The sequence below is a fragment of the Salvelinus namaycush genome, chromosome 9 (genome assembly GCF_016432855.1).
Source record: "Salvelinus namaycush isolate Seneca chromosome 9, SaNama_1.0, whole genome shotgun sequence".
In the NCBI taxonomy this organism is placed as follows: domain Eukaryota; kingdom Metazoa; phylum Chordata; class Actinopteri; order Salmoniformes; family Salmonidae; genus Salvelinus; species Salvelinus namaycush.
The window spans coordinates 5,154,026-5,181,555 of NC_052315.1; the positions used below are offsets into that span (position 1 = coordinate 5,154,026).

At 45.6% G+C, this 27,530-nt stretch overlaps 1 protein-coding gene across 1 annotated transcript; it reads right to left on the reverse strand.

Annotated features, from left to right (window-relative positions):
• Window positions 1-1,769: 1,769 nt before the first annotated feature.
• LOC120053605 (kinesin-like protein KIF14) lies at window positions 1,770-25,967 on the reverse strand. Its single transcript, XM_039000746.1, has 25 exons — window positions 25,864-25,967; window positions 25,661-25,713; window positions 25,535-25,565; window positions 25,310-25,417; window positions 25,039-25,155; window positions 22,107-22,225; window positions 21,464-21,636; window positions 20,707-20,854; window positions 20,525-20,588; window positions 20,189-20,373; window positions 19,902-20,004; window positions 17,222-17,379; window positions 16,875-17,022; window positions 15,868-16,159; window positions 14,843-14,936; window positions 14,527-14,662; window positions 13,013-13,116; window positions 12,118-12,221; window positions 11,749-11,979; window positions 9,403-9,584; window positions 8,512-8,664; window positions 7,036-7,158; window positions 6,765-6,830; window positions 5,352-5,493; window positions 1,770-2,807 (listed from the first exon to the last, which is right to left on the reverse strand). Exons 1-25 carry the CDS (start codon window positions 25,942-25,944, stop codon window positions 2,419-2,421), a joined length of 3,504 nt encoding a protein of 1,167 aa, XP_038856674.1. The 5' UTR covers window positions 25,945-25,967; the 3' UTR covers window positions 1,770-2,418.
• Between the last annotated feature and the right edge of the window lie 1,563 nt (window positions 25,968-27,530).

Sequence of the window (27,530 nt, forward strand, 5' to 3'; positions counted from 1 at the left end):
ACACTGAGCTGTAGTCAACAGCATTCTCACATAGGTGTTCCTTTTGTCCAGGTGGGAAAGGGCAGTGTGGAGTGCGATTGAGATTGAGTCATCTGTGGATCTGCTGTGGCGGTATGCAAATTGGAGTGGGTCTAGGGTCTAGCCTTTCAAAGCACTTCATGGTTACCGATGTGAGTGCTACAGGGCAGTAATCATTTAGGCAGGTTACGCTTCCTTGGGCACAGGGACTATGGTGGTCTGCTTGAAACATGTAGGTATTACAGACTCGGTCAGGGAGAGGTTGAAAATGTCAGTGAAGATACTTGCCAGTTGGTCTGCGCATGCTTTCGTACATGTCCTGGTAATCCATCTGACCCCGCGGATTTGTGAATGTTGACCTGTTTAAAAGGTCTTGCTCATGTGCATGCTTCAGTGTTGCTTGACTCGAAGCGAGCATAAAAGGCATTTAACTCATCTGGTAGGCTCACGTCACTGGGCAGCTCGCGTCTGCGTTTCCCTTTGTAGTCCGTAATAGTTTTCAAGCCCTGCCACATCCGACTAGCGTCAGAGCAGGTGTAGTAGGTGCAAGATTATGAGGAAAAACATTTAAATCCACATGATTTATTCCACGGGACAAACTAGATCCAGGGTATGACTGTGGCAATGAGTAGGTCTGGAGACATGTTGGACAAAACCCGATGGCTCCGAAAGCCTTTTGGAGTGGGTCTGTGGAATTCCCATGTGAATATTGAAATCACCAAAATGTTGAATATTATCTGCCATGACTACAAGGTCCGATAGGAATTCAGGGAACTCAGTGAGGAACGCTGTATAAGGCCCAGGAGGCCTGTAAACAGTAGCTATAAAAAGTGATTGAATAAGCTGCATAGAATTCATGACTAGAAGCTCAAAGGACGAAAGGTCATTTTCTTTTCTGTAAATTGAAATTTGCTGTTGTAAATGTTAGCAACACCTCGCGGGGAATATGGTCACTGGTGTAACCAGGAGGAGCCATGTTTCAGTCAGTCCAATCACATCAAGATTATGATCAGTGATTAGTTAATTGACCATGACCGTCTTGGACGTGAGAGATCTAACATTAAGTAACCATATTTTGAGTTGTTCGATATCACAATCTCTTTCAATAATGACATGAATGGAGGTTTATATTCCAGTGAGATTGCTAAAGCAAACACCGCCATGTTTACTTTTGCCCAACCTAGATCAAGGGCACACAGACACGGTCTCAATGGTGATAGCTGAGCTGACTACACGGACTGTGCTAGGAACGTTTTATATCGAATGTCTATAAGGCTAAGGCAATCTAATTAAATATACATTTAAGTTGCGAAGGCACAAGCTACATGTCCAGATATGGAATTCTGACTTTACTTTGAGTAATTTATCTTAAATGTTAAAGTTTCCACCTACCTGAGGTTGAGAAAATGGATGGTGTCCAGTTTGTGCGTTTTCTTCAGCCTTCGACGATGATTTTAATATTTATAAATTAGTCCTCCTGCGCGACATTTTTCTAAACATAAACAAGTTCATGGCGTTGTTTGTAACCCTGAAATAGTCTTTATTCAATGTACATCTCATAGACTGAGAGCGGAAGAGAAGAGTAATGTACTGGGCTGTTTCTAATGCTCGACAGAGACATAATGACCTTTACTTTCTACTGTAGCTATTGCACAAATATCCATACATTTTAGGATACTAAAATACGCATTTATGGAGTCCAGAAGAAAAAGATAAACACAAGTAGAGAAATATTAATTTATTGTCCTCACTCGTAATGTTACATGATTGTGAGGTATCAAAATTAAAATCTTTACCAAGAGACAAAAAGTGTCATGAATGAGAAGCCAAAAATGACTTTGTGCAAGGTTTTAAGTGAATATAGTTGACGCACTGATAGCCTCCCAAGGATAGCTTGACCGTGACACCTCTAACCGCTTTGAGTGAGTTACAGCAAGTTGTGCCTTCACCTACATATGTATTAATGCAACAATATGAAAAACAGACGTTACACATAAAAGGAACCAAGAATGAGAAGATCTAACCAAAATGGCAAACAAATCCACTGCTGTACAACTTAATTACCAAGTACTTTACAATCGAATTAAAATCTTTAATGGCCAAAATAAAGCATTCAACAGGGAACCTTGGGTTTTAGTGCAATTGGATGGACCGTTGACATAAACATTCTCATTGTAGGTTCTTTCTATCAATGGCATTGAACCAGTATCTTTTTTTACATTGATCATCTGGGTCATGTTCATTAGGGCACACCTTAGCAAAATGTTTTGAAACAGAAACCAAAAACAAGTGTTCCTTATTGGACAAGTTCAGATCTCACTACCTCCCCATTTACCAGTTTGTGTCTGCAGTTTCACGCCTACAGAAACACAACCCGGATCAGCTCATTGTGCCTGTGCATCAAACACAACACACATCATCATCGTTAGACGAAGACACCCCTGAAGAGAGAGAATAAACAATCTTAGGGGCTCCTCTGTTCATTCCCATGGCTGAAGGCACCTCCTTCACCAGACTCATTTCTACTAAGCTTTTCTCTGAGCCAAAAGACCCCGTCTTCTCCTCCTCATGGCCCTGGGGGTTGAAGGCGTTACTCAGGGACTGCAGGGCAGCGTGGAGCTCATCCCGGGGCGCCATGACGGTCTGCACGCAGGGCAGACGGAGGCTGAAGTTGTTGGTAGCCGACCCCGTGGCGCCACTGGGGAGGATGTTGATGACCTCTTCGATGGTCTTGGATGAGGAGAAGACAGTTCTTCGGCAGGCGCTGAGGCTGGCGTCACTGGTTTTACCTGGGCACGGAAACAACATTCTTTATATAATATATTACATTTATAGACACACACACATCCAACTTACTGGTCATTTCATCTGTCTGGATCATTATAGTCCACAAAAATCATCTTTCTCTTGTCTCCTTCCCTTGATGATTACTGGTTGATAAAAATATATATTGCTCAAACCTATCCAGCACATAAATTTAAGTCACAATGAAATAAATACAAGGAACATAAGGTATTTAGGTGAGTTACATCTTAGACAACGGCCTTTATGTTTTGGGGGTAATACTGAGGAAACTGTAGCCTTTGTTCTCCTAGGCCAAACAGAGTACTTGGGAGAGAGAGAGCAGAGTGGAGCTGCCTGATGGCCTGACTGGATCAGTACCAGACTATTTGACTGAAGTGAGGAGCAAGTTTCCCCAAAGGCTCACCCGCTCCAATTTGGCTCCAGTAGCACTCACTTCACGAGCTCAGGGCATAACCGGCTCAGCATGCATCTGTAGTCTACTTGTGTGCTGCTAATAGCCCCTTGCTTTAGTTACTGTCATAGAGTTCACTAAATATTTTCATTAAGAAACTGATAAAAACACACAAGTGCTAAATCAAGGTGACTTACAAAGATGAGGACCAAGAGCGGGAGTGCGGTGATGTAGTGTCCACAACTAAAGAATCATTGTGGAATCTGAAGAGACACGTATCCGGAAAGCATGATGGTGTACTTACTATGTGCACATGCACGGAAAGGAACGAGGTGGGTAGCTAGCTAAGTGTGTCATTGAATAAATACTTTTTCCTTCACAAAACATTTTTGACCTCTTATTAAAAATAAAAAAAAAGTTGTGTTGATTTTCGTTCTATTATCTGTATATAATAGGCTAACAATGATTTTGGCCCAATAGGCCTGGCATTTCCCACTTTCAAGGAGCTTTCTGTTTTGATAGGGTTATTTTGCCTAAAAAAACATTAGGCCTACCTACAGAAAAATAAGAAGGGCAGAATAGAAGGGTGTTTAGCATCCCCAGTGGCTCTGGAAGCGTAGAGAGGGTATTCTCCGCTGCTGGCCTGCTCTCCAGGCAACATCGTATGAGAGCCTGACGCCACAGACTCTGACCAAACTCACGTTACTAGTTTTTTTTAATTAAAAGCACAGCGCATAAAGGAATTTTTCGTTTCATTTTTACAGCCTATATGCCTAATTTATAGACTATAATGATTTAATAGAACAAAATGTTTAAAATGCTGCCAGCCTAGTGTCCCTGCCAGCCTAGTGTCCCTGCCAGCCTAGTGTCCCTGCCAGCCTAGTGTCCCTGCCAGCCTAGTGTCCCTGCCAGCTTAGTGTGTTGTGTTCGCAAATGCATTTCTTTGTAGGCTATAGCCTTGATATAATAGCCTAATAATATAGCCAAAATCATTCATTTTTGTTCCTTCTTAGGTTCCCTGTCTGGCTCCTGACCTATTTACAGTGTTTATATGCCGTTTAATATGACATGTAACCTATTTAGAGTGTTTATATGCCGTTTAATATGACATGTAACCTATTTACAGTGTTTATATGCCGTTTAATATGACATGTAACCTATTTAGAGTGTTTATATGCCGTTTAATATGACATGTATCCTATTTAGAGTGTTGATATGCTGTTTAATATGACATGTATCCTATTTAGAGTGTTGATATGCTGTTTAATATGACATGTAGCCTATTTAGAGTGTTGATATGCTGTTTAATATGACATGTAGCCTATTTAGAGAGTTTATATGCTGTTTAATATGACATGTAGCCTATTTAGAGAGTTTATATGCTGTTTAATATGACATGTAGCCTATTTAGAGTGGTTATATGCCGTTTAATATGACATGTATCCTATTTAGAGTGTTATATGCTGTTTAATATGACATGTATCCTATTTAGAGTGTTGATATGCTGTTTAATATGACATGTAGCCTATATGAAATAATGTGCGCTTCTTACATTCACCTTTTCATGTTTATACAAATGATTTTCATTAAACTCCATATGGTTCGGTTTCAATACTTCAAAACCAAATGGTAGGTTCAGGTAGTCAAAAATAGATGGGTGTTGGTTAAATTGTGATTTTAATGAATGGAGCAAATTTGGAGCGGAAGTTATTTTTTTGATTTTTTTGAGCGAGGAGCGGTTTGGAAACGACTGGAGTGAGATTTCCAACCACTGGGTTCACATACTCTGATCAGAGAGAGCTGAGTGGAACTGCCTGATGGTACTCTCACAGTCTGACCTCGGAGGGCGAGAGAGAGAGAGGAGTGGAGCTGCCTGATGGTCAGACTGTGAGAGTACCTCGGAGGGCGAGAGAGAGAGAGGAGTGGAGCTGCCTGATGGTCAGACTGTGTGAGTACCTTGGAGGGAAAGAGAGAGAGAGCTGAGTGGAACTGCCTGATGGTCAGACTGTGAGAGTACCTCGGAGGGCGAGAGAGAGAGAGGAGTGGAGCTGCCTGATGGTCAGACTGTGTGAGTACCTTGGAGGGAAAGAGAGAGAGAGCTGAGTGGAACTGCCTGATGGTCAGACTGTGAGAGTACCTCGGAGGGCGAGAGAGAGAGCAGAGTGGAGCTTCCCGATGTCCTTGTTGAGCTGGAACAGTTTGGCTGCCGTGTTCTTCACTCTGTGCAGGTGTGACGGATCAAGGTCCTCACCGTTCCTCTCCGAGCCTTCATCCCTCTCCTGTACACACACACACACACACACACACACCTTACAGTTGATGTTATTGGAAAATGGTACCTTTCCAAGGGGATACAATATACTTTATTGTCCATTTAGGACAAAATTCATTTTATGAAGCCACCATACAAATACACACAAAAAAAACAACATGCTTTTTATGGCTTTGGGCAGGCTGCCTCAGTGCCTTTAGGGGCTGCATCAGTCCAAAAGTTATTTTTATACATTATCGGGATGGAAAAACAAAATGACTAAAATCAGATATATGCATGTAGAAAAGATAAATTGACCTATATTTTTTTGAGAACTAACAAATCACCGAATTAAGAGATAGACAGTCCGGGAATTTTCCATTTAAATTCTCCCAAAACAATGAATTTAGCAGTATTTATTTGTATTATGTTTGAGCAAAATAACAGCATTAGCCATGGCATAGAACTGCAGGAAACTAGCTTTAAGACTGCAACATTTTCTCTCTGCTCCATGGAGTAATCTGTATAATTACAGGAATTTGGCTTCAAAATGAAGAAATTTAAAAAATACATCTACACTGCGAAGATGAGGGCCTCTAATTTTGTCTTTTTAAACATTTTAAATAGTCGCACCAACGGGCCGACCGAGCTCATTGCCACGCTCCACGTCACGTCCCCTGCCACCTAAGACCCTTTTCAATTCAGAGAAACCTTGCACTTTAAACCATTCAATATGGAAAACACTGGGAAAAAAAGATTATAATTAACCGGTTAAAGCCCTTCCTCCATACACTACAATGGTACAGAAACACTTGATTCCAATCAAATATAGTTTCACTGCAATGGTGCAACGACAATAAACATGTGACAATTTCAAGACTTGTGTCACTGTCATGAAAACAAAAAATTAAACCATGGCTCTACCCATCTCTGGAAGAGGCCCACAAAGACTTAACGTGTCTGGTTTTGTCTGTCCGACCCCTTTTGTTTGACAACAATGGGGGGGGGGGGGGGGGCGGGAAGGCACCTAGTCCGGCCGATGATCAACACTGACAAAGGCAATAGTTTGTGCACAGCAGAGAACGGCAAACAAGCACGTAAAAAGGGCTTCATTCAACACATCCATTGCCTGAACGACTGGCCCAACGTGAGACCGTAGCGTTAAGGCTGGCTATAGCTTTTTACTACAGCGTCCCCTTTACCGGGCTGTAGGAGGGGCTACTAATCTGAAGCGTTTAAACACTTGTCAAGAAAGACTGACAGGGCCGGTTGGGTTTGTGATGGTGGCTCAGTGCTCACCGTCATGTGGCAGTGGATATAGCGCTGGAGAGCGCAGGACAGGTCGAGCATCTTCGACTTGAGGCTCTGCAAAACCTGTCAGAAACACAGGCCATACGGTATCTTGTTGGAAGACGAATGGTTGATAACAGAGAAAAATAGGAGGCGTTCTGAAGAAACAATATTGTAGTATATTGCCATTCATGGCTTTAAAATGTTTGTTTTTTACATCACATTTAATTGATGATCCCTCTATCAAAACAACTCCTATAGATAAATGGTGACCAGGTACCGGAGTCCTGGGATAGGTCAGCTGAGCATCGCTCAGCATCTCCTTGGAGATAGTCAGGCCCTCCTCCAGGAGAGAGTGCACCCCTTTACAGGTCCCCTCCAACAGAGACAGGACCACAGACCGCTGGGGGGGGGGGGGGGGGAAAGAGAGAGAAAATAGAGGGGAAAGAGAGAGAGAGAGAGAGACAACCTTTAACAAAAGGGATCTTGAACAACCGATTAAGCCTAGTGTTCATAGAGTCCCTGCAGGTCCCCTCTAACAGAGACAGTACCACAGACCGCGGGGGGGGGGGGGGGGGGGGGGGGGGGGGGAGAGAGAGGGAAAAGAGAGAGAAAATAGAGGAGGGGAAAGAGAGAGAGACAACCTTTAACAAAAAGGCCTACTGACTCTATCTTGAAAGCTTTTCTGGCCCGTTCTAGACTCTACGAGCAATTTGGAGGGTGGCATCAGTATGAAACCACAACCTTTGACCCTCCACAAACTAATATGGTAGAGCACCCAGGCATCTATATACAACTACACACTCACCGGACAGTTTATTAGGTACACCCATCTCGTACTTCTACAAGGTGTCGGAAACGTTCCCCGGGAATATAAGTCCATTCTGACTCGATGGCATCACGCAGTTGCTGCAGATTGGACTGCGGTACAGTCGTGCTGTGAACAGCCCGTTTAGGTTAGGTTGAGGTCCGGGGGACTGACCAGGCCGCGCTCAAGTAAACTGAACACAACGCTGTCGTGTTCCAGGCGTATTTTTCTTCTACTCCTCAATTGTCCAGTGTTGCTGATGGCGTGCCCACTGGACGCCGCTTCTTCTTCTTGTTTTTATCTGATAGGAGTGGAACCCCGGTGTGGTCGTCTGCTGCAATAGCCCATCCGTTGACGAGGTTCGACCAGTTGCGTTGCCCGAGGTGCCGTTCTACACACCACTGTTGTAATGCGCCGTCTTTTTGTGGTCCCTCCTGTTAGCGTGCACGATTCTTGCCATTCTTCTTCGACCTCTCATCAACGAGCTGTTTTTCCCCCCACAGGACTGCTGCTGGCTGGATGTTTTTTACACACCATTCTCCCAGGACACTCATGCATGAAAAGCCCAGGAGGGCGTCCGTTTCTGAGATACTGGATCTGGTACGACGGCGATCATACCACACTCAAAGTCACTTTGAAATGGGCAAAACGAGTGACCTAACGTTTAATAGAACAGTAACTGAATGTCTTGATGCCTGTCTGCCTGCTTTATTTAGGAAGCCACGTAACTCGCTGTCTGTTGGACAGATCCTTTTTGGTGAATGTGGTGGTGTACCTAATAATCTGAGATTATTTTTGTTATTTCCTGCTATTCCCACCAAAACAGCACAGTGTTTGTGGCCAGTATTTTTTCCCCACCTCATTTTCAATCATTATGAAAGGCAGTATATGGTGGGTGAGTGCGAGAGAGAGAGGGTGAGCGCAAGTGAGAGACCGATGTGGTCTTACCTTGCCCGTGGCCTCGGCCCACAGCTCAGTCACGTGGAGCTGGGTCCCGGTCAACGCCGCCAGGTGGCTGATGACCTGCAGGGCCGAGTCCAGACACTGACCACTCTTCCTGTGGGCCTCGTTCACCATGGACGAGATCTCAGAGTCACAGCCCTGGGGTCCACACGGGAAATGGACATTAAATTAACAATTAAAACGGTCTTTTTATTTTAATGTATTCTGAGTATTTGTGAATGTGAAGCCATATTATATTAGGGAGAGGGTGGAGAAAGTTAAAAAATATGTTTAGTTCTGATACTGGATAGGAATTTTGTATATATTTATTTGACTCAAGGTTGAGAATTCCCCTATGCTCATACATTTCCATACGAGCAGTGAAACAGCTCAAAGCTAAAACCTGTCAATCACAGATGTGAATTTTGATAGAGCCAGTAAGCGAGGTGAGAGGTAAGGTATAGGTAAAGGAGGTAAGGTGTCAAACTGACTTAACTGGAAAGGATTTGCCTTTTAGTGCCTTTGAATCTTTTCAAATTAACTGAGATAAAAATCCCGAGATCTTTCTAGAATGTCTTTACTGTAATTCACCATGAAATTATTTGCACTAAAACCAGTCAACAACGCATATGTTGTGCTGTACAAAAAGGTGCACATGAATGTTGCTGGTGCATAGCTCCATCTGTATGTTGTACAGCCACATCCAGCTGCTACTGTACTGAATCATTTCAAGGCTCCGATGGGCAACGGGGTCTTTGTCTACATTTCTTCAATTCAAACTTTATCCAACCTATATCTATTTATCCAGGATAGTATCACAATCTCTTTTTTCAAGAGTACATTGTCAGTAGCTTTACAAAGAATGAAACATGAAAAAACAAACGAAAAAAAAAACACCTGGATGAGAAGCTGAAAGTAGCCTCCCATTCTCTTGACTTGGGTCTTGAGCTCCTCTGCGTTTATGGAGAGCGTTCCGGTTCCGGGATCGACGCTGGTCGCCCACTGCATGGTGATGAACACGGCTCTCTGGATGGCTGAGGTGGCCTTCACCAGCTGGCTCTGTGCCTCAGCCACAAACACTGGAACAGACAGAATAAATAAAAATCAGGTTAGTATTTCAAAAGGAGCAGGGAGAAAAAAAGCAAAAAACACTGCCTGAATTAAAGAAAGTATTCATACACTGACTTATTCCACATTTTGTTGCACACGACAGCCTAAATTCCATTTAAAAAAATAAAAAAATAAATGGTTTTTTCCCCGCTCTCACAATACCCTATCATGACAACGTGAAAACATGTTTTTAGAAATGTATTGAGAACGAAATTAATTTACATAAGTATTCACACCCCTTTGCTGTGACACTCCAAATTGAGATCAGGTGCATCCAATTTCCTTTGATCATCCTTGACATGTCACTACAACTTGGAGTCCACTTGTGGCCAATTAAATTGTTTGGACATGATTTAGAAATAAACATTTGTCTATATAAAAGGTCCCACAGTGGATGTCTGAGTAGAAACTGTACCATGAAGTTCAAGGAACTGACCGTAGATCTCCGAGAATTGTGTTGAGGCATATATCTGGGGAAGGTTATGAAACAATTTCTAGAGTGTTGAAAGTGTCAGAGAGCGCAGTGGTCTCCATCATTGGAAAAAAAAATACGGAACTACCCAGACTCTGACTAGAGCTGGCCGTCCGACCTGACTAGGCAACAAGGACCTTGGTCAGGGAGGTGACCAAGAACCCAATGACCTCTGATAGTTCCTTGGCTGAGACGGGATAACCTGCCAGAAGGACAACAGTCTCTTCACCAATCTGGACTTTATGGGAGAGTGGCCAGAAGGAAGCTCTGTCCAACAATCAAGCTCTGTCAAGTTGATTGTTGATCATTGCTAGACAAACATTTAAAGTCTTGCCATAGATTTAAGGAGGTAAGTTTAAACTGTAACTAGGCCACTCGGGAACACTCCATGTTGTCCTGGTAAGCAACACCAGTGTGTATTTGACCTTGTGTTTTAGGTTATTGTCTTGCTGAAAGATGAATGTGTCTGTAGGAAAGCAGACAACCAGGTTGTCCTCTAGGATTTTGCCTGTTCTTAGCTCTATTCCATAAAAAAAAAAAAAATTCCAGAAAACTCCAGTCCTTAATCGATGACAAGCATACCCATAACATGATGCAGCCACCACCATGCTTGAAAATATGAAGCGTAGTCAGCTTTGTATTCAGGGCATAAAATGCATTTCCTTGCCACATTTTTTACAGTATTACTTTAGTTCCTTATTACAAAAAGGATGCATGTTTTGGAATATTTTTATTCTGTACAGGCATCCTTATTTTAACTCTGTCTATTAGGTTACTAGTGTGGAGTAACTACAATGTTGTTGATCCATCTTCAGTTCTCATATCACAGCCATTAAAAACTCTGTTTTAAAGTCACCATTGGCCTCATGGTGAAATCCCTGAGTGGTTTCCCTCCTCTCTGGCAACTGAGTTAGGAAGGATGCCTCTATTCTTTATATAGTGACTGGGTGTATTGATAGATCATCCAAAGTGTAATTAATAACTCCACCATGCTCAAAGGGATATTCAATGCTTCCCACAGTTGTGTCAAGCTGGCTGGATGTCCTCTGGGTGGGGAACCATTCTTTATAGACATGGGGACCCTGCGTGGAAAAACCCAGCAGCGTTGAAGTTCTTGACTCAAACCGGTGCGCCTGGCACCTACTACCATACCCTGTTCAAAAGGCACTTAAATCTTTCGTCTTGCCCATTCACCCTCTGATTGGCACAGATACACAATCCATGTCTCAATTTAACCGGTCTCCTCCCTTTCATCTACACTGATTGAAGTGGATTTAACAAGTGACATCAAAAAGGGAACATAGCTTTCACCTGGTCAGCTACGTCATATTCCAAAACATGCATCCTGTTTGTATACTTCCATTAATTTTTTTAAACTGGTACCTTCAGACGAGTCTTGTGGGCGTCCTAGACCAAAACAACCAACATGTACGTGTTCATTAGAGTCTCACCCTTCCACAGAGGAGTCATATTAGTTTGTAGGCCAAACCGTTTGGACGCTACAGACGTTTGTGTGAAGACTGATTTTTGGGATGTGTCAAGGTGTGACAAACATCGTTGTAGCTCGGCCCACCTTCCACCGCAGATGTGGTGGATTGAGACACAGCCCATGCAAAGAAAATGAAATAATGCCAAATGCTAGTCGTGAAACGCAGACTTACTGTTCTCCTGACTGTCATCGTCCAGGCCGTCATACAGGTCGGAGATGGTCGTCACGGCCGTGTGCACACAGCAGAGGTCAGAGGTTAGCCTGTCTGCCATGCTCTCCTCGTGGCTATGACACTCGCGCAGCTGCCCTACCGTCTGACCAATCAGATCTTTGCAGATCCCCGGCAGGACGGAGTCTGACGAGCTTGGGTGCAGAGAGGGTGGTTTGGCCACACCCAACAGACCTGGAACAAAACAGACAGACAAGTTAGGTGAAATATAACGGAATCTCCATGTAACTATGAGGAAGTGATTTCTAACAGCTAACGATATACTGTCCTATATGTGGTAGTCTGGTAAAAAAAAAAGACAAAAAGTCTTACCAGAGGACTGTGGCAAGTTGCTATTATGAAGGCTCTGAATAGGGTGCACTCTGATTTCATAGAGACGCCCTGAAATCCTCCTGCTCTTCAACAGGCTTCTGCTCCTATAGGGAACAAACACATTACTAATGCGTCTTGGAATGGATCCCAACGGTCTAAACCAGTGTTGTGTGTCATCAACAACAAATTCATGATGATTGACAGGCACCACGCACCAGCCACATCTCATTCAACTGTCCCATCTTCTCAGAGCAGATGGAGAGGACAGACATACAGAGAGAACCACAGAGACGGCTGCCAAGTTTAAATTTGGCCTCCTCGCCGTTAGCAACCAGGCCCATAAACATGGCCGACAAGGAAAATAATGATGAAGGGAAAATATTTTCCTGAAGGTTTGCGGGCAGCGGCGGCGGAGAGAGCATAGGTACGCTGACTGGCCTTTTTATAGAACTCTAGGAGATACACACATTACATTATGAAAACCGAGAGGGTGGGTGAAGAAATGAGTGAAAAATGTTTGTGTGGTTATTTCACATTGAGGTGAAGATGGACAAATTGAACTTCCAGGGCGTGCCAAGTAGTAAATAAAACGGTGGAAATATCAACACTAGTGCGTTCCACATGTTTGTTGGATTTTTCTTGAAGTCACCTCAAAAACAGGGTTTTTCCACATTCATCATGTTCGATTTCGTTCCAACTTCTGGCACATTTGTGCATGAGCTTGAGGTCAATCAAGGAGGACAGAGACACTGAAAAGAGGAGAGCCTAGGTCTGTGTCCCCAAAGTGCACTACTGTTGAGGGTGCCACATGGAGGGAATAGGGTGCCACATGTAGGTATTAGGGTGCCACATGGAGGGAATAGGGTGCCATTTGGGGGAGTCACTAGAAATGTACCTTCTGCGTGAAAAGGAGGCGGCGGTTGAGGCAGATATATCTTGCTCCCACTCATCATTGGGGTCGTAAAACACGTCGTCATCTTTAGAGGCGCTGCGGTCCCCCTGGGGAGGGAGAATACATTTAAATTAACCCCCGGTCATTTATTCAGCTTAATGAGAAACGACAGGAACGGAGGATGCCCCTCTTTCATGCATAAATAAGTGTTTTGTAAATTAGGTGAGCACCGGTAAAATCCACAGAGGCCTGACATACTGTTCTTGCGGCGAGCGTGAGACGGACAAGGCGTGAGACGGACAGGGCGTGAGAATGCAGTCTAAATCTATCTGATAGCGGTATGTTAACTACCAACTACATTAACCAGCTGTCCAAAAGGCTTCATAAATATATGATTACTGTAACTAAAACTGTATGGGAAAAAAACATGATTACTGTAACTAAACTGTATAACAAGATGATTGAGAGACGGCATTCACATTACAATAAACACACCAAACACAGCTCTTTAAAGTCAGATGGACAACATATGTATTAGAGGTATGACTGTTACTGACCTGGTCGAGTTCCCTCACAGCGTGCCAGGTTGCTACTGACCTGGTCGAGTTCCCTCACGGCGGGCCAGGATGCTACTGATCTGGTCGAGTTCCCTCACAGCGTGCCAGGTTGTTACTGACCTGGTCGAGTTCCCTCACGGCGGGCCAGGTTGTTACTGACCTGGTCGAGTTCCCTCACAGCGTGCCAGGTTGCTACTGACCTGGTCGAGTTCCCTCACAGCGTGCCAGGTTGTTACTGACCTGGTCGAGTTCCCTCACGGCGGGCCAGGTTGTTACTGACCTGGTCGAGTTCCCTCACGGCGGGCCAGGATGCTACTGACCTGGTCAAGTTCCCTCACGGCGGGCCAGGATGTTACTGACCTGGTCGAGTTCCCTCACAGCGTGCCAGGTTGTTACTGACCTGGTCGAGTTCCCTCACGGCGGGCCAGGTTGTTACTGACCTGGTCGAGTTCCCTCACGGCGGGCCAGGATGCTACTGACCTGGTCGAGTTCCCTCACGGCGGGCCAGGTTGCTACTGACCTGGTCGAGTTCCCTCACGGCGTGCCAGGTTGTTACTGACCTGGTCGAGTTCCCTCACGGCGGGCCAGGATGCTACTGACCTGGTCGAGTTCCCTCACAACGTGCCAGGTTGCTACTGACCTGGTCGAGTTCCCTCACAGCGTGCCAGGTTGTTACTGACCTGGTCGAGTTCCCTCACGGCGGGCCAGGATGCTACTGACCTGGTCGAGTTCCCTCACGGCGGGCCAGGATGCTACTGACCTGGTCGAGTTCCCTCACGGCGGGCCAGGTTGCTACTGACCTGGTCGAGTTCCCTCACGGCGGGCCAGGTTGCTACTGACCTGGTCGAGTTCCCTCATGGCGGGCCAGGTTGCTACTGACCTGGTCGAGTTCCCTCATGGCGGGCCAGGTTGTTACTGACCTGGTCGAGTTCCCTCACGGCGGGCCAGGATGCTACTGACCTGGTCGAGTTCCCTCATGGCGGCCAGGTTGCTCTGGAACTTCTCCAGGCTCCAGAAGGTGGAGATGCCCAGTTTGGTGTTTCTGACCTGGACCTGCAGCTCTCCCTCTCCGCCCTTCTTCTCAGACCCCTCGTGTCTAAAAACAGAGGGAACCAGGTTAAGCTATAAAGAGGAAGTAAAGCCAAGATAAGGGATGAGATATTGAGTGAGAATTTCCTGCTAGATCTTGCTGTAGATCCAGCTCAATATGTGGCAAAACGAAAAGAGTATTTCATATCCAACGGGATGTAAAGATGAAGCTCGCCTCCACTCGTACCTGCTGAAAACTGTGTTCTTCTTGAGTTTGTCACTGATCTTGTTGGCCTCCTCGATCATCAGAGACAACTTCATGGCATCCCACCGAGGAGGGACTGAGAAAACAGATAGGTCACCAGAACTGTAACTAGCCACACAACCAAAACCATTGTGTGATGCAATGGAAACACTAATCTGAATCACAACACAATGTTACCTCAATGACCTCGTACCCCTGCACATCAACTCGGTACTGGTTCTCCCTGTACATAGCCAAGTTATCGTTACTCATTTACTATACTGAACGAAAATATCAAACACAACATGTAAAGTGTTGGTCCCATGTTTCATGAGCTGAAATAAAAGATCACAGAAATGTTCCATAAGCACAAAAAAGCTTCTCAAATTTTGGGCACAAATTATTTTACATCCCTGTTAGTGAGCATTTCTCATTTGCCAAGAAAATCCATCCACCTGACAGGTATGGCATATCAAGAAGCTGATTAAAAAGCATGATCATTATACAGGTGTACTTTGTGCTGGGGACAATAAAAGGCTACTTTAAAAACGTGCAGTTTTGTCACACAACACAATGACACAGATGTCTCAAGTTGAGGGAGTGGGCAATTGGCATGCCGATTGCAGGAATCTCCAGAGCGGTTGCCAGAAAATGTAATGTTAATTTCTCTACCATAAGCCGCCTCTCCAGCGTCGTTTTAGAGAATTTGGCATCGCGTCCTACCAGCCTCACAACTGCAGATGGGCTTGTAAAGTAAACATTTCACTGCTATTCCACACGTTGTTTCCGAACCATTTGAGGTAGAAAATGTGATTTGTTAGCTACCACAATAAGTTATGCCTCTCCTATTATTGTAATAACATCTAATCTCTGATTCATACACTTCACACCTGGTTTGTATTCATTAGTGCACACTGTTGCAACGAAAACTAGTTTCTTATTGGACAAGTTCAGGTAGGCCCTCCTCATTTCAGACCGTTTTCTCATGAATACGACCCAGAAGATGAAAATCCCTAACAAAGGTTTACCGTTTTTCGGAGTCCGGCTTCCTTTCAGTGCCAGTTTCCTCTGCATCTCCTCGAGGTCTTTGCCGATCTTCCTCTTCTCTGCCTCGAGGGCCTCCACCACCTTGGCCTGTCGGACGCCGTGGTCAGCCATGGCCCGCCGTGTGGCTTGGGCTTCCATATGGAGGCGGAGACGTGTCTTGTGCGTGTCCACCTCTTGCTCCAGCTCCACCTTGGCCGACTGCAGCTCCTCCATCTTGGAGGCTACCTGCTGCTGGTCCATCTCCCACTGCCGCTTCCTCTCGCTCTCCTCCTCCTGGGGGAAGGAAAGCACTGTTGTCGGTGAGTGAAAGAACTAAATGTAGTGGAAGTCACGCCAAAATATTACAATAACACCCTTTCCTTCTTTAGAATGCGCAAAAAGGTATTATTTTTCCCCGCCAAACAGTCAATGTAAATATGATATTGTAACGTTGAAGTGTAATTATTTGTGTATGGAGAGTAAGGTCATTGTAGGCTACTTGCTCAACCCACAAATTTAAATATAACATTTCAAATGTTGCACACATCATCCGCCAGTATTATTTTAATTCCGGCCAATAGCTTTCAGTTGGCCCTGGCCCGTTTTGCCACTGGCAAATCATGCTAGTCATTATTAGCCTAATTCTGTATGGAATGTCGGTTCATTAAGGGACAGAGGTCAGGTCATTATCTCCATGCAGCGTCAGAAAATTTGGGAGCGACCAAACCATGTGCTGGTGCCATCAACTGAAAAGTTAGCGGAAAACATTAGTCTAGAACCCTGACATATGATATACTTTTAATATTTTTTACGATACGTCTGATTTAGCTAGTCCTTATACAATACAGTTAACCCTGACATTACACCATGACACCAAACGACTCCCTTTACAGACAGTGAAGACACTATTGCACAGTAAAAAAAACAAGGTCTGATGTGAACATGAAGTCATCGATTTGTCAGTGTTTTCATTTCACACATTATGTCGGTAAAGCCATAGTTGACGTACCAGTTCTCTCTCCAGGGCTTTGATCTTGTTCTCATAACGAGCCTTCTGGTCCGACAGCTCCTCCTGGGCCATCTCTTTTGCCACCTGGATTCCCTGCATCATCTCCTCTTTGGCCTTCAGACGCGCCTCCTCGATCTCCTCTTCCAGTCTACACGGAAACAAAATGGACGCCTAGACGCATTAACGAGTTTCAGAATGAGTGCTGTTTTTTTTCCCTCCCAGTATCACACATTATTAATGTGAGCATCCACACATCTTTCCACAGAGTACAAATGGGACTCTGTTAATCACATTGACGTGTGATAGGAATCATATCAAATCATTTCCGAATCTTGTGATCAACTCACTGTGCTCTTTGAGCGGAGAGCAGCTCGTTTTTGGCAAACTCAAAGTCCTTCTGGCCATCGCCCGCTCCCGTCCAGCATGACACGCGTTTCCCAGACTGCACCTCTGCCGGGTGGTTGAAGCGGAAGTAGTGGTCTCCGCCCAGGATCACCCTGTCGCCCTGGAAACCACCAAGAGAAAGACCCCCAAAACATGAGTGATCTCAGTCAGGTTCCTAATACTGTGCGTTTTTATTATTCATTTCATGTGTACACAATACGTACAAGACGCAGGACACACTACGTACAAGACGCAGGACACAATACGTACACGACGCAGGACACACTACGTACAAGACGCAGGACACACTACGTACACGACGCAGGACACAATACGTACACGACGCAGGACACAATACGTACACGACACAATACGTACAAGACGCAGGACACAATACGTACACGACGCAGGACACACTACGTACAAGACGCAGGACACAATACGTACACGACGCAGGACACACTACGTACACGACGCAGGACACACTACGTACACGACGCAGGACACACTACGTACAAGACGCAGGACACAATACGTTCAAGACGCAGGACACAATACGTACACGACGCAGGACACAATACGTACAAGACGCAGGACACAATACGTACACGACGCAGGACACAATACGTACAAGACGCAGGACACAATACGTACAAGACGCAGGACACAATACGTACACGACGCAGGACACAATACGTACACGACGCAGGACACAATACGTACAAGACGCAGGACACACTACGTACACGACGCAGGACACAATACGTACAAGACGCAGGACACAATACGTACAAGACGCAGGACACAATACGTACACGACGCAGGACACAATACGTACACGACACAATACGTACACGACGCAGGACACAATACGTACACGACGCAGGACACACTACGTACACGACGCAGGACACACTACGTACACGACGCAGGACACACTACGTACACGACGCAGGACACACTACGTACACGACGCAGGACACAATACGTACACGACGCAGGACACAATACGTACACGACGCAGGACACACTACGTACACGACGCAGGACACACTACGTACACGACGCAGGACACACTACGTACACGACGCAGGACACACTACGTACACGACGCAGGACACACTACGTACACGACGCAGGACACAATACGTACACGACGCAGGACACAATACGTACAAGACGCAGGACACAATACGTACATGACGCAGGACACAATACGTTCAAGACGCAGGACACAATACGTTCAAGACGCAGGACACAATACGTTCAAGACGCAGGACACAATACGTTCAAGACGCAGGACACAATACGTTCAAGACGCAGGACACAATACGTTCAAGACGCAGGACACAATACGTTCAAGACGCAGGACACAATACGTTCAAGACGCAGGACACAATACGTTCAAGACGCAGGACACAATACGTACAAGACGCAGGACACAATACGTTCAAGACGCAGGACACACTACGTACACGACGCAGGACACAATACGTACAAGACGCAGGACACAATACGTACACGACGCAGGACACAATACGTACTCGACGCAGGACACAATACGTACACGACGCAGGACACAATACGTACACGACGCAGGACACAATACGTACACGACGCAGGACACAATACGTACACGACGCAGGACACAATACGTACTCGACGCAGGACACAATACGTACACGACGCAGGACACAATACGTTCAAGACGCAGGACACACTACGTACACGACGCAGGACACAATACGTACAAGACGCAGGACACAATACGTACAAGACGCAGGACACAATACGTACAAGACGCAGGACACAATACGTACACGACGCAGGACACAATACGTACACGACGCAGGACACAATACGTACACGACGCAGGACACAATACGTACACGACGCAGGACACAATACGTACAAGACGCAGGACACAATACGTACACGACACAATACGTACACGACGCAGGACACACTACGTACACGACGCAGGACACAATACGTACACGACGCAGGACACAATACGTACAAGACGCAGGACACAATACGTACACGACACAATACGTTCAAGACGCAGGACACACTACGTACACGACGCAGGACACAATACGTACACGACGCAGGACACAATACGTACAAGACGCAGGACACAATACGTACACGACGCAGGACACACTACGTACACGACGCAGGACACAATACGTACAAGACGCAGGACACACTACGTACACGACGCAGGACACACTACGTACACGACGCAGGACACAATACGTACAAGACGCAGGACACAATACGTACACGACACAATACGTACAAGACGCAGGACACAATACGTACATGACGCAGGACACAATACGTACACGACACAATACGTGCACGACGCAGGACACAATACGTACATGACGCAGGACACAATACGTACATGACGCAGGACACAATACGTTCAAGACGCAGGACACAATACGTTCAAGACGCAGGACACAATACGTACACGACGCAGGACACAATACGTTCAAGACGCAGGACACAATACGTTCAAGACGCAGGACACAATACGTTCAAGACGCAGGACACAATACGTTCAAGACGCAGGACACAATACGTTCAAGACGCAGGACACAATACGTACAAGACGCAAGACACAATACGTACATGACGCAGGACAGTGGTGTCAGAGACCAGGTTCCCGTTGACAAAGGTCTTGGCGTTTTCCATGGGGGTGATGCTGACTTCACCGTTTACATTGGAAACGACACTGAAAAGGACAAAATGTTAGTAAATTCATAACAAAACTGAAACATGTAAGAATGACAAGAGCACTGGAATGGGGGAGTTTCCTGTATGAATGTTTTTAAAAAAGCCGTAACAAGTGAGACAGCCAGGACTCATTAGAAGGCTAAACGAGGCTATGGTTTTTGAGGTGGGTCAGTCCTTCTCACCAGTGGTGGTCGGCGATAAGGGCCCCAGACAGCTGGATGTCGTGGGGGGACTCTGACTTGTGCTGGCCGACCTTGGTCTGTCCCTCCTTAATCATGTATAACAGCATCTCCGACAGCTGCGGGTCCTCGTTCAGGTTCACCAAGTTGGGAAGTCGGTTGTCCACAGCAAACGTGACGCCCGCTTTCTGATGGGGAGAAGAGAGGGAAGCAGATGAATATAGGAGGGGAAATGATTTTCTGAAATGTGCCAAAGGAATGTGGAAGGTAGGTCGATACACGGGAGTGAAACACTGATTATGAAGATAAAGGTCACTTTTAGTTAGGTTATGAGCTGACCTGCAATTCTTCGGTTTCCTCACGTTTGTGTTTCTCTGCCTGCTCCAGCTTCTCTCTCCACGCTCTGACAAGACGTGAAGGAATCAGATTCAAGTTGAACAAAAAACAGTTGTAGTATTTTTTGCCGCATAGCTCACAGAGCCTCTCTGGGACAAGATGTGTGCAGGTTTTATGGTTGTCACCTGTGGGCCTCGGCCATCTCCCTCTCCTGCTGCGTTAGCTGGCTCTTCAGAGCCAAGATCTCCTGCTGGAAGAGGCGCATCTTCTCCGGCTCGATGCCCTGAGAGCTCATCTGAGCCGCCCGTAACTTCTCTACCTCAGCTTTCAGCTCTAGTAACAAAGACCCACACAAATTACATTGTTACATTTCTGCTAAAACAGAAAAAGTTAGGTGCCATTTTGTATGAGCTTTTGTTACATCACATGTATGACTGTCAAACAGTAACCTACCTTTTTGATACCAGTGGAGGCTGGTGGGAGGAGCTATAGGAGGACGTGCTCATTGTAATGACTGGAATCAATACAACGGAGTCAAACATGGTTCCCATACGTTTGATACAGTTCCATTTATTCCATTCAAGCAATTACAAATTAGCCCGTCCTCCTATACCTCCTCCCACCAGCCTCCTCTGTTTAATACACATAATATGGTACTTAACCACAAAAAGGTAGATGGTCACAATCTCTGCACCGTTTCCCCTTCCCGTGTAAAATAAAGCCTTTGCAAGAGCTCCCCCTGGCGCCAAAAAACAGGAAATGTGGCGTAGCAATTTCCTTTGAATAATACCTTCATGACAGTTAAGATGTCCCCGACATGATGTGACCGTGCATGAATATGGCCCGAAGCCGGGGCTAGTTAATTGAACCTGGTGATGGACGGATGAGAAAAAGAGAGAGAGATTGGTGGCAGCATGGAAGGGCGAGGGATGAGGGGCTGACCTCTGATGAGCTTGGCGTTGGTGTCCTCGTTGACCTTGGCCACGTTGATGATCATGCCGGCCTGCTTGGCGTACCGCAGCGTGCTCAGGCTCTCCTCCACGTTCCTGCCCGCCGGACTCAGGGTGGCGATCATGGCCGTCTTGGAGTTTCCGCCCAGGCTCTCCTTCAGCAGCCTGGACAACAAGGCGACAGTAAAAGGATATTCGGACACGGTGGCGATGCAAACCGTGTTCTCGCAAAGCTCTCGACAAAATGACTTACTTCACAAACCTCTCTCGCAATGTTATATGAAACCTGGATGAAATGTAGCTTCAGAGAGTTGCAAGATGATCTGAAATTAGGTGCATGTTTAACTAAAACTTTTCCGACATTTTATTTTTTATGTGGGGCGGTGCTTTTCCCAGTCACACACACACCCCCCCTCCCCATCTATATAAAAACGACTCTTTGTGGATGCTCAGGTTGACTTTCCCACAGAATCACTCTTTCACAGGCTTGATGATACTGTAGTGTGGCAGGGTTGGGGTCCATTCCATTTCAATCCAATCTCTCAACTGACTATATTATAATGGAATGGAGCCCATCCCATATGTCTGTATAAGAGGCATTTATCTCTTGTGTCAGTGAAACATCTTTTACTCACCATGTGAGCACAGCCTCCCTGTAGGGGGTAAAGACCTTCCTCCTAGTCTGGGCCTGCTCTGACAGGGCAGAGATCACCTTCCCCAGGCTCAGCAGGGACTTGTTGATGCTGGCACCTTCCTAGGATACAGACAGGGGAATAGGATGCACAACGCATCACCGGGGGGCAAACTACCTGCCATCCATGACACCTACACCACCCGATGTCACAGGAAGGCCAAAAAGATCAATGACAACAACCACCCGAGCCACTGCCTGTTCACCCCTCATCCAGAAGGCGAGGTCAGTACAGGTGCATCAAAGCTGGGACCGAGAGACTGACAAACAGCTTCTATCTCAAGGCCATCGGACTGCTAAACAGCAGTCACTAACTCAGAGGCTGCTGCCTACATTGAGACCTAATCACTGGCCACTTTCAATAATGTTTACATATCTTACATTACTCATATCACATGTATATACTGTAATTTTATACCATCTACTGCACCTTGCCTATGCTGCTCGGCCATCGCTCATCCATATACTTATATGTACATATTCTCATTCATCCCTTTTAGATGTGTGTATTAGGTAGTTGTTTGGGAATTTGTTAGATTACTTGTTAGATATTACTGCATGGTCGGAACAAGAAGCACAAGCATTTCACTACACTGGCATTAACATCTGCTAACCATGTGTATGTGACCAATAAAGTTTGATTGTGGACTTTCCCATCTAGTACAACTGGCTGTACACTACTGAGGAAGAGTCTTTTTAGACCCAGGTGTGTTTGACAACAGCCCGGGTGTGTTTGACAACAGCCCGGGTGTGTTTGACAACAGCCCGGGTGTGTTTGACAACAGCCCGGGTGTGTTTGACAACAGCCCGGGTGTGTTTGACAACAGCCCGGGTGTGTTTGACAACAGCCCGGGTGTGTTTGACAACAGTTAATATTCTGTACCAAAATGAACAAATGGCAGGAAACGACGCAATTCCACACAAGACGAGGCTCTCATTACGCGTAAACCTGGTCTGTTGATATCGGTTGCTTTCTACGGGTAAACCTGGTCTGTTGATATCGGTTGCTTTCTACGGGTAAACCTGGTCTGTTGATATCGGTTGCTTTCTACGGGTAAACCTGGTCTGTTGATATCGGTTGCTTTCTACGGGTAAACCTGGTCTGTTGATATCGGTTGCTTTCTACGGGTAAACCTGGTCTGTTGATATCGGTTGCTTTCTACGGGTAAACCTGGTCTGTTGATATCGGTTGCTTTCTACGGGTAAACCTGGTCTGTTGATATCGGTTGCTTTCTACGGGTAAACCTGGTCTGTTGATATCGGTTGCTTTCTACGGGTAAACCTGGTCTGTTGATATCGGTTGCTTTCTACGGGTAAACCTGGTCTGTTGATATCGGTTGCTTTCTACGGGTAAACCTGGTCTGTTGATATCGGTTGCTTTCTACGGGTAAACCTGGTCTGTTGATATCGGTTGCTTTCTACGGGTAAACCTGGTCTGTTGATATGGGTTGCTTTCTACGGGTAAACCTGGTCTGTTGATATGGGTTGCTTTCTACGGGTAAACCTGGTCTGTTGATATGGGTTGCTTTCTACGGGTAAACCTGGTCTGTTGATATGGGTTGCTTTCTACGGGTAAACCTGGTCTGTTGATATGGGTTGCTTTCTACGGGTAAACCTGGTCTGTTGATATGGGTTGCTTTCTACGGGTAAACCTGGTCTGTTGATATGGGTTGCTTTCTACGGGTAAACCTGGTATGTTGATATGGGTTGCTTTCTACGGGTAAACCTGGTATGTTGATATGGGTTGCTTTCTACGGGTAAACCTGGTATGTTGATATGGGTTGCTTTCTACGGGTAAACCTGGTATGTTGATATGGGTTGCTTTCTACGGGTAAACCTGGTATGTTGATATGGGTTGCTTTCTACGGGTAAACCTGGTATGTTGATATGGGTTGCTTTCTACGGGTAAACCTGGTATGTTGATATGGGTTGCTTTCTACGGGTAAACCTGGTATGTTGATATGGGTTGCTTTCTACGGGTAAACCTGGTATGTTGATATGGGTTGCTTTCTACGGGTAAACCTGGTATGTTGATATGGGTTGCTTTCTACGGGTAAACCTGGTATGTTGATATGGGTTGCTTTCTACGGGTAAACCTGGTATGTTGATATGGGTTGCTTTCTACGGGTAAACCTGGTATGTTGATATGGGTTGCTTTCTACGGGTAAACCTGGTATGTTGATATGGGTTGCTTTCTACGGGTAAACCTGGTATGTTGATATGGGTTGCTTTCTACGGGTAAACCTGGTATGTTGATATGGGTTGCTTTCTACGGGTAAACCTGGTATGTTGATATGGGTTGCTTTCTACGGGTAAACCTGGTATGTTGATATGGGTTGCTTTCTACGGGTAAACCTGGTATGTTGATATGGGTTGCTTTCTACGGGTAAACCTGGTATGTTGATATGGGTTGCTTTCTACGGGTAAACCTGGTATGTTGATATGGGTTGCTTTCTACGGGTAAACCTGGTATGTTGATATGGGTTGCTTTCTACGGGTAAACCTGGTATGTTGATATGGGTTGCTTTCTACGGGTAAACCTGGTATGTTGATATGGGTTGCTTTCTACGGGTAAACCTGGTATGTTGATATGGGTTGCTTTCTACGGGTAAACCTGGTATGTTGATATCGGTTGCTTTCTACGGGTAAACCTGGTATGTTTATATCGGTTGCTTTCTACGGGTAAACCTGGTATGTTGATATCGGTTGCTTTCTGTATACACATTTACTAAACAGTATGTTCTAAATAGTACACACTATGGTCAGTTTCAGTAAGTAGTAGGTAAGGATTGGGACACGGTGTCTATGAACATTGAAAATATGGATAAGTTTTTTAAAAAGCAGTGGAAACACAGTGGTGTACAGAGCGTGCTCACAATGAGGCGGTCACCGCTGGTCTGGGCCGAGGAGCAGCGCTCGCTGCCGGCCAAGTCCACCAGGTTAATCCTGCTGGTGATCCTGTGGTCATGTTCCTCCCCTTCCACAAACTCAGTCTACTCACACACAGAGGGACAAAACGGTCACACACACACTAAATGTCTGTATTCAAACAGAAACATGCAATATGCTCCCTAGAGGTAAATTGTAGAGATGCACTGGAGAGTGACGCTAAAACACACACAGAGACAGAGGACCGGCGAGGTTCACCTTGGTCTGGGTCATAACCAGGGTGAAGACAGAGTGGGATCGGGAGCTCTTGTCGTTCATGCCTGTGGCTGCAGTGGCTCGCTGCTTGTTCCCAAGCTCCAGCCAACCCTGGAAACAGAAGGGGGGAAAGAGTGGGAATTCACAACACACAGACTTCATCACTTTACTAAGTGTTCAAAAAAGTGGTAATCAGTGTTCAGAAAGAATGTCTGTAAAGCACCTTACCTGAATGTCTTCATAGGAGCTCACCACGTTCCTGAAGAAAACATATAGTCACTGAGTGAATCCTTAAGACTGGCAAGCCATCATTACATCTGACAACACATTCACGGAAACCAAAGGTTTGCTCACGTGGACAGCTCAGCAACATAAGGTCCGTCGACTGGATGTTCCCTCACCCTCAGCTAGAAACACAGAGAGCATTGTCATTACTAAGATCATTTAGTAGAATGGAAGAAAAATAATGCCTTTGAAAAACAGCACAGAACACATTAATTAATAGACGTGTTTAATGAAAATGTCATAGGTTTTGAAAGGCATTTGGTCCTACTCACAGGTAACCTCTTGTGGTTCTGTTCATCCCTGACGATGAGCAAGTCATGGATTTTTTCATTGTACACCTCGAAGTAGCTCATCCCCAGATGACATGTGACCTGTTATGCAATAGCCAAGTTGTTGTGAGCGCTTGATTGAGTAAGAATTCTAAATGTATTCATTTCACATGGCAACTAAACTAAAAACAAATGCTTTACATGACAACTGGACAGAATCAACAAAGTGTATATTATGGTATGAATTTAAAAAATAAACACCTGATTGTCAACTGCAGACAGCCGAGAAAAGAGCTCCTCGCAGAATCTTGGTGTTAGCCCTGCCTCCTCCCCGAAACCCATCATACTGCAGAAGGATAGAGCAACATAGTCCAACTTAACACATTTGGATTCAACAGTTTACTTACTAACTTCAAAAGGAGACTCGTGATAAGACAAAAAAATGATCTAGTGTGTGTGTGTGTGTCTGAGAAGAGGAAAGAGAGTGAGAAAGAACAGAGTGAGACGTACGTGTAGGACTTCCCCGACCCAGTTTGGCCGTAAGCAAACAGGCAGGTGTTGAACCCCTCAAAGGCCCTCTCCAGAAGAGGCTTGGCCAGTTTGTCATACACCGTCTGCTGGCTGGCAAAGCGAGGGTCGCTTTTATCGATGGAGCAGAAGGAGAAGTCATATGTGAAGGCGTGCCTCTGCTTGGTGTCTGGATGTTGAACAACAGTCTCCTGGTTATCCATGAAGATCACCTGCGATGCTTTCTCTGTCTTCTCCCTGAAAACAAATGGAAGTCAAATATTGGGTCATTTTTTACATCACTGACTAGGCCTAATGGATAAAGAAGCAAATTAGTATGATGACTCGTTGCAGTTAAAGAAAGGGGCCATATTTATGCCAAACAGATGTTTAGTTAGAGCTGGATGAATGCTGAATGAATCCGATTTCAATGAACAACAATTTAAATAGATATAGAAATATTTTTTTTACCTGGTGTTGAATGGCCTCACCCGGACCGCAACTGTCACAGCACTGTTCTCCATCTTCAGGGTATCCGGTTTGGATCGGACCAAAGGCTCGGTCGAGACATAGGATGTTGGTGCAGGGGTAGAGGACCTCGCCACGCTTACATCGCTATGGACTGAGTTCTTTCTCACCTGCGCTGGCGGAAAGGTCGAGGCCACGTTCGCTCCTTGACTACTGAGCGGAAACGTCTTAGGGTGAGTTGCACCAGTTATTGCAGCCTCCACGGTCACCTGTACGTGCTTCTTTGGCCTCTCTAGGCTTGCCGTTTTTACAGCTACCACTTTTTGGCCCTTTTTCCCAGCCAACCTCTCAAAGGCATCCTTCTTTGCCGTGATTTTCTCGAAAGGAGTCTTTCTCGTGGGTGTTGAAAAAGTTTTGGTCTGGTCCTCTGGTTTTGTCACGTCTACTTTACCCGGGGTTGCTGGTTGTTTTGGCGCAAATCTAGACGGAAACCTTTCAACTCCTTTAGTTGGGGAGTTTAAAAGGTTAACAGCTTCTCTCGATTTACTTTTAGATGAGGTGTCCCTAAGACTAAATGACCGTAATACACCTGCATTTCCTGGCGTTCGTGGGTTTGATTCAGAGAGAACTTTAGACTGATTAGAGTCGGTACCGCTGACCCAGCGTTGTCTAGAGCCCTCTGCTTTGCCGATGTC

What these genes read in the sequence shown, in the direction of transcription:
- LOC120053605 (XM_039000746.1), bottom strand. Translation starts at nt 25,944, where the DNA reads ATGAGCTACTTCGAGGTGTACAATGAAAAAATCCATGACTTGCTCATC. An exon ending in TATGTTGCTGAGCTGTCCAC is followed by an intron (nt 25,566 to 25,660) that starts GTGAGCAAACCT and finishes TGTTTTCTTCAG; the next exon opens with GAACGTGGTGAGCTCCTATG. An exon ending in GCTCCTATGAAGACATTCAG is followed by an intron (nt 25,418 to 25,534) that starts GTAAGGTGCTTT and finishes TTCTGTTTCCAG; the next exon opens with GGTTGGCTGGAGCTTGGGAA.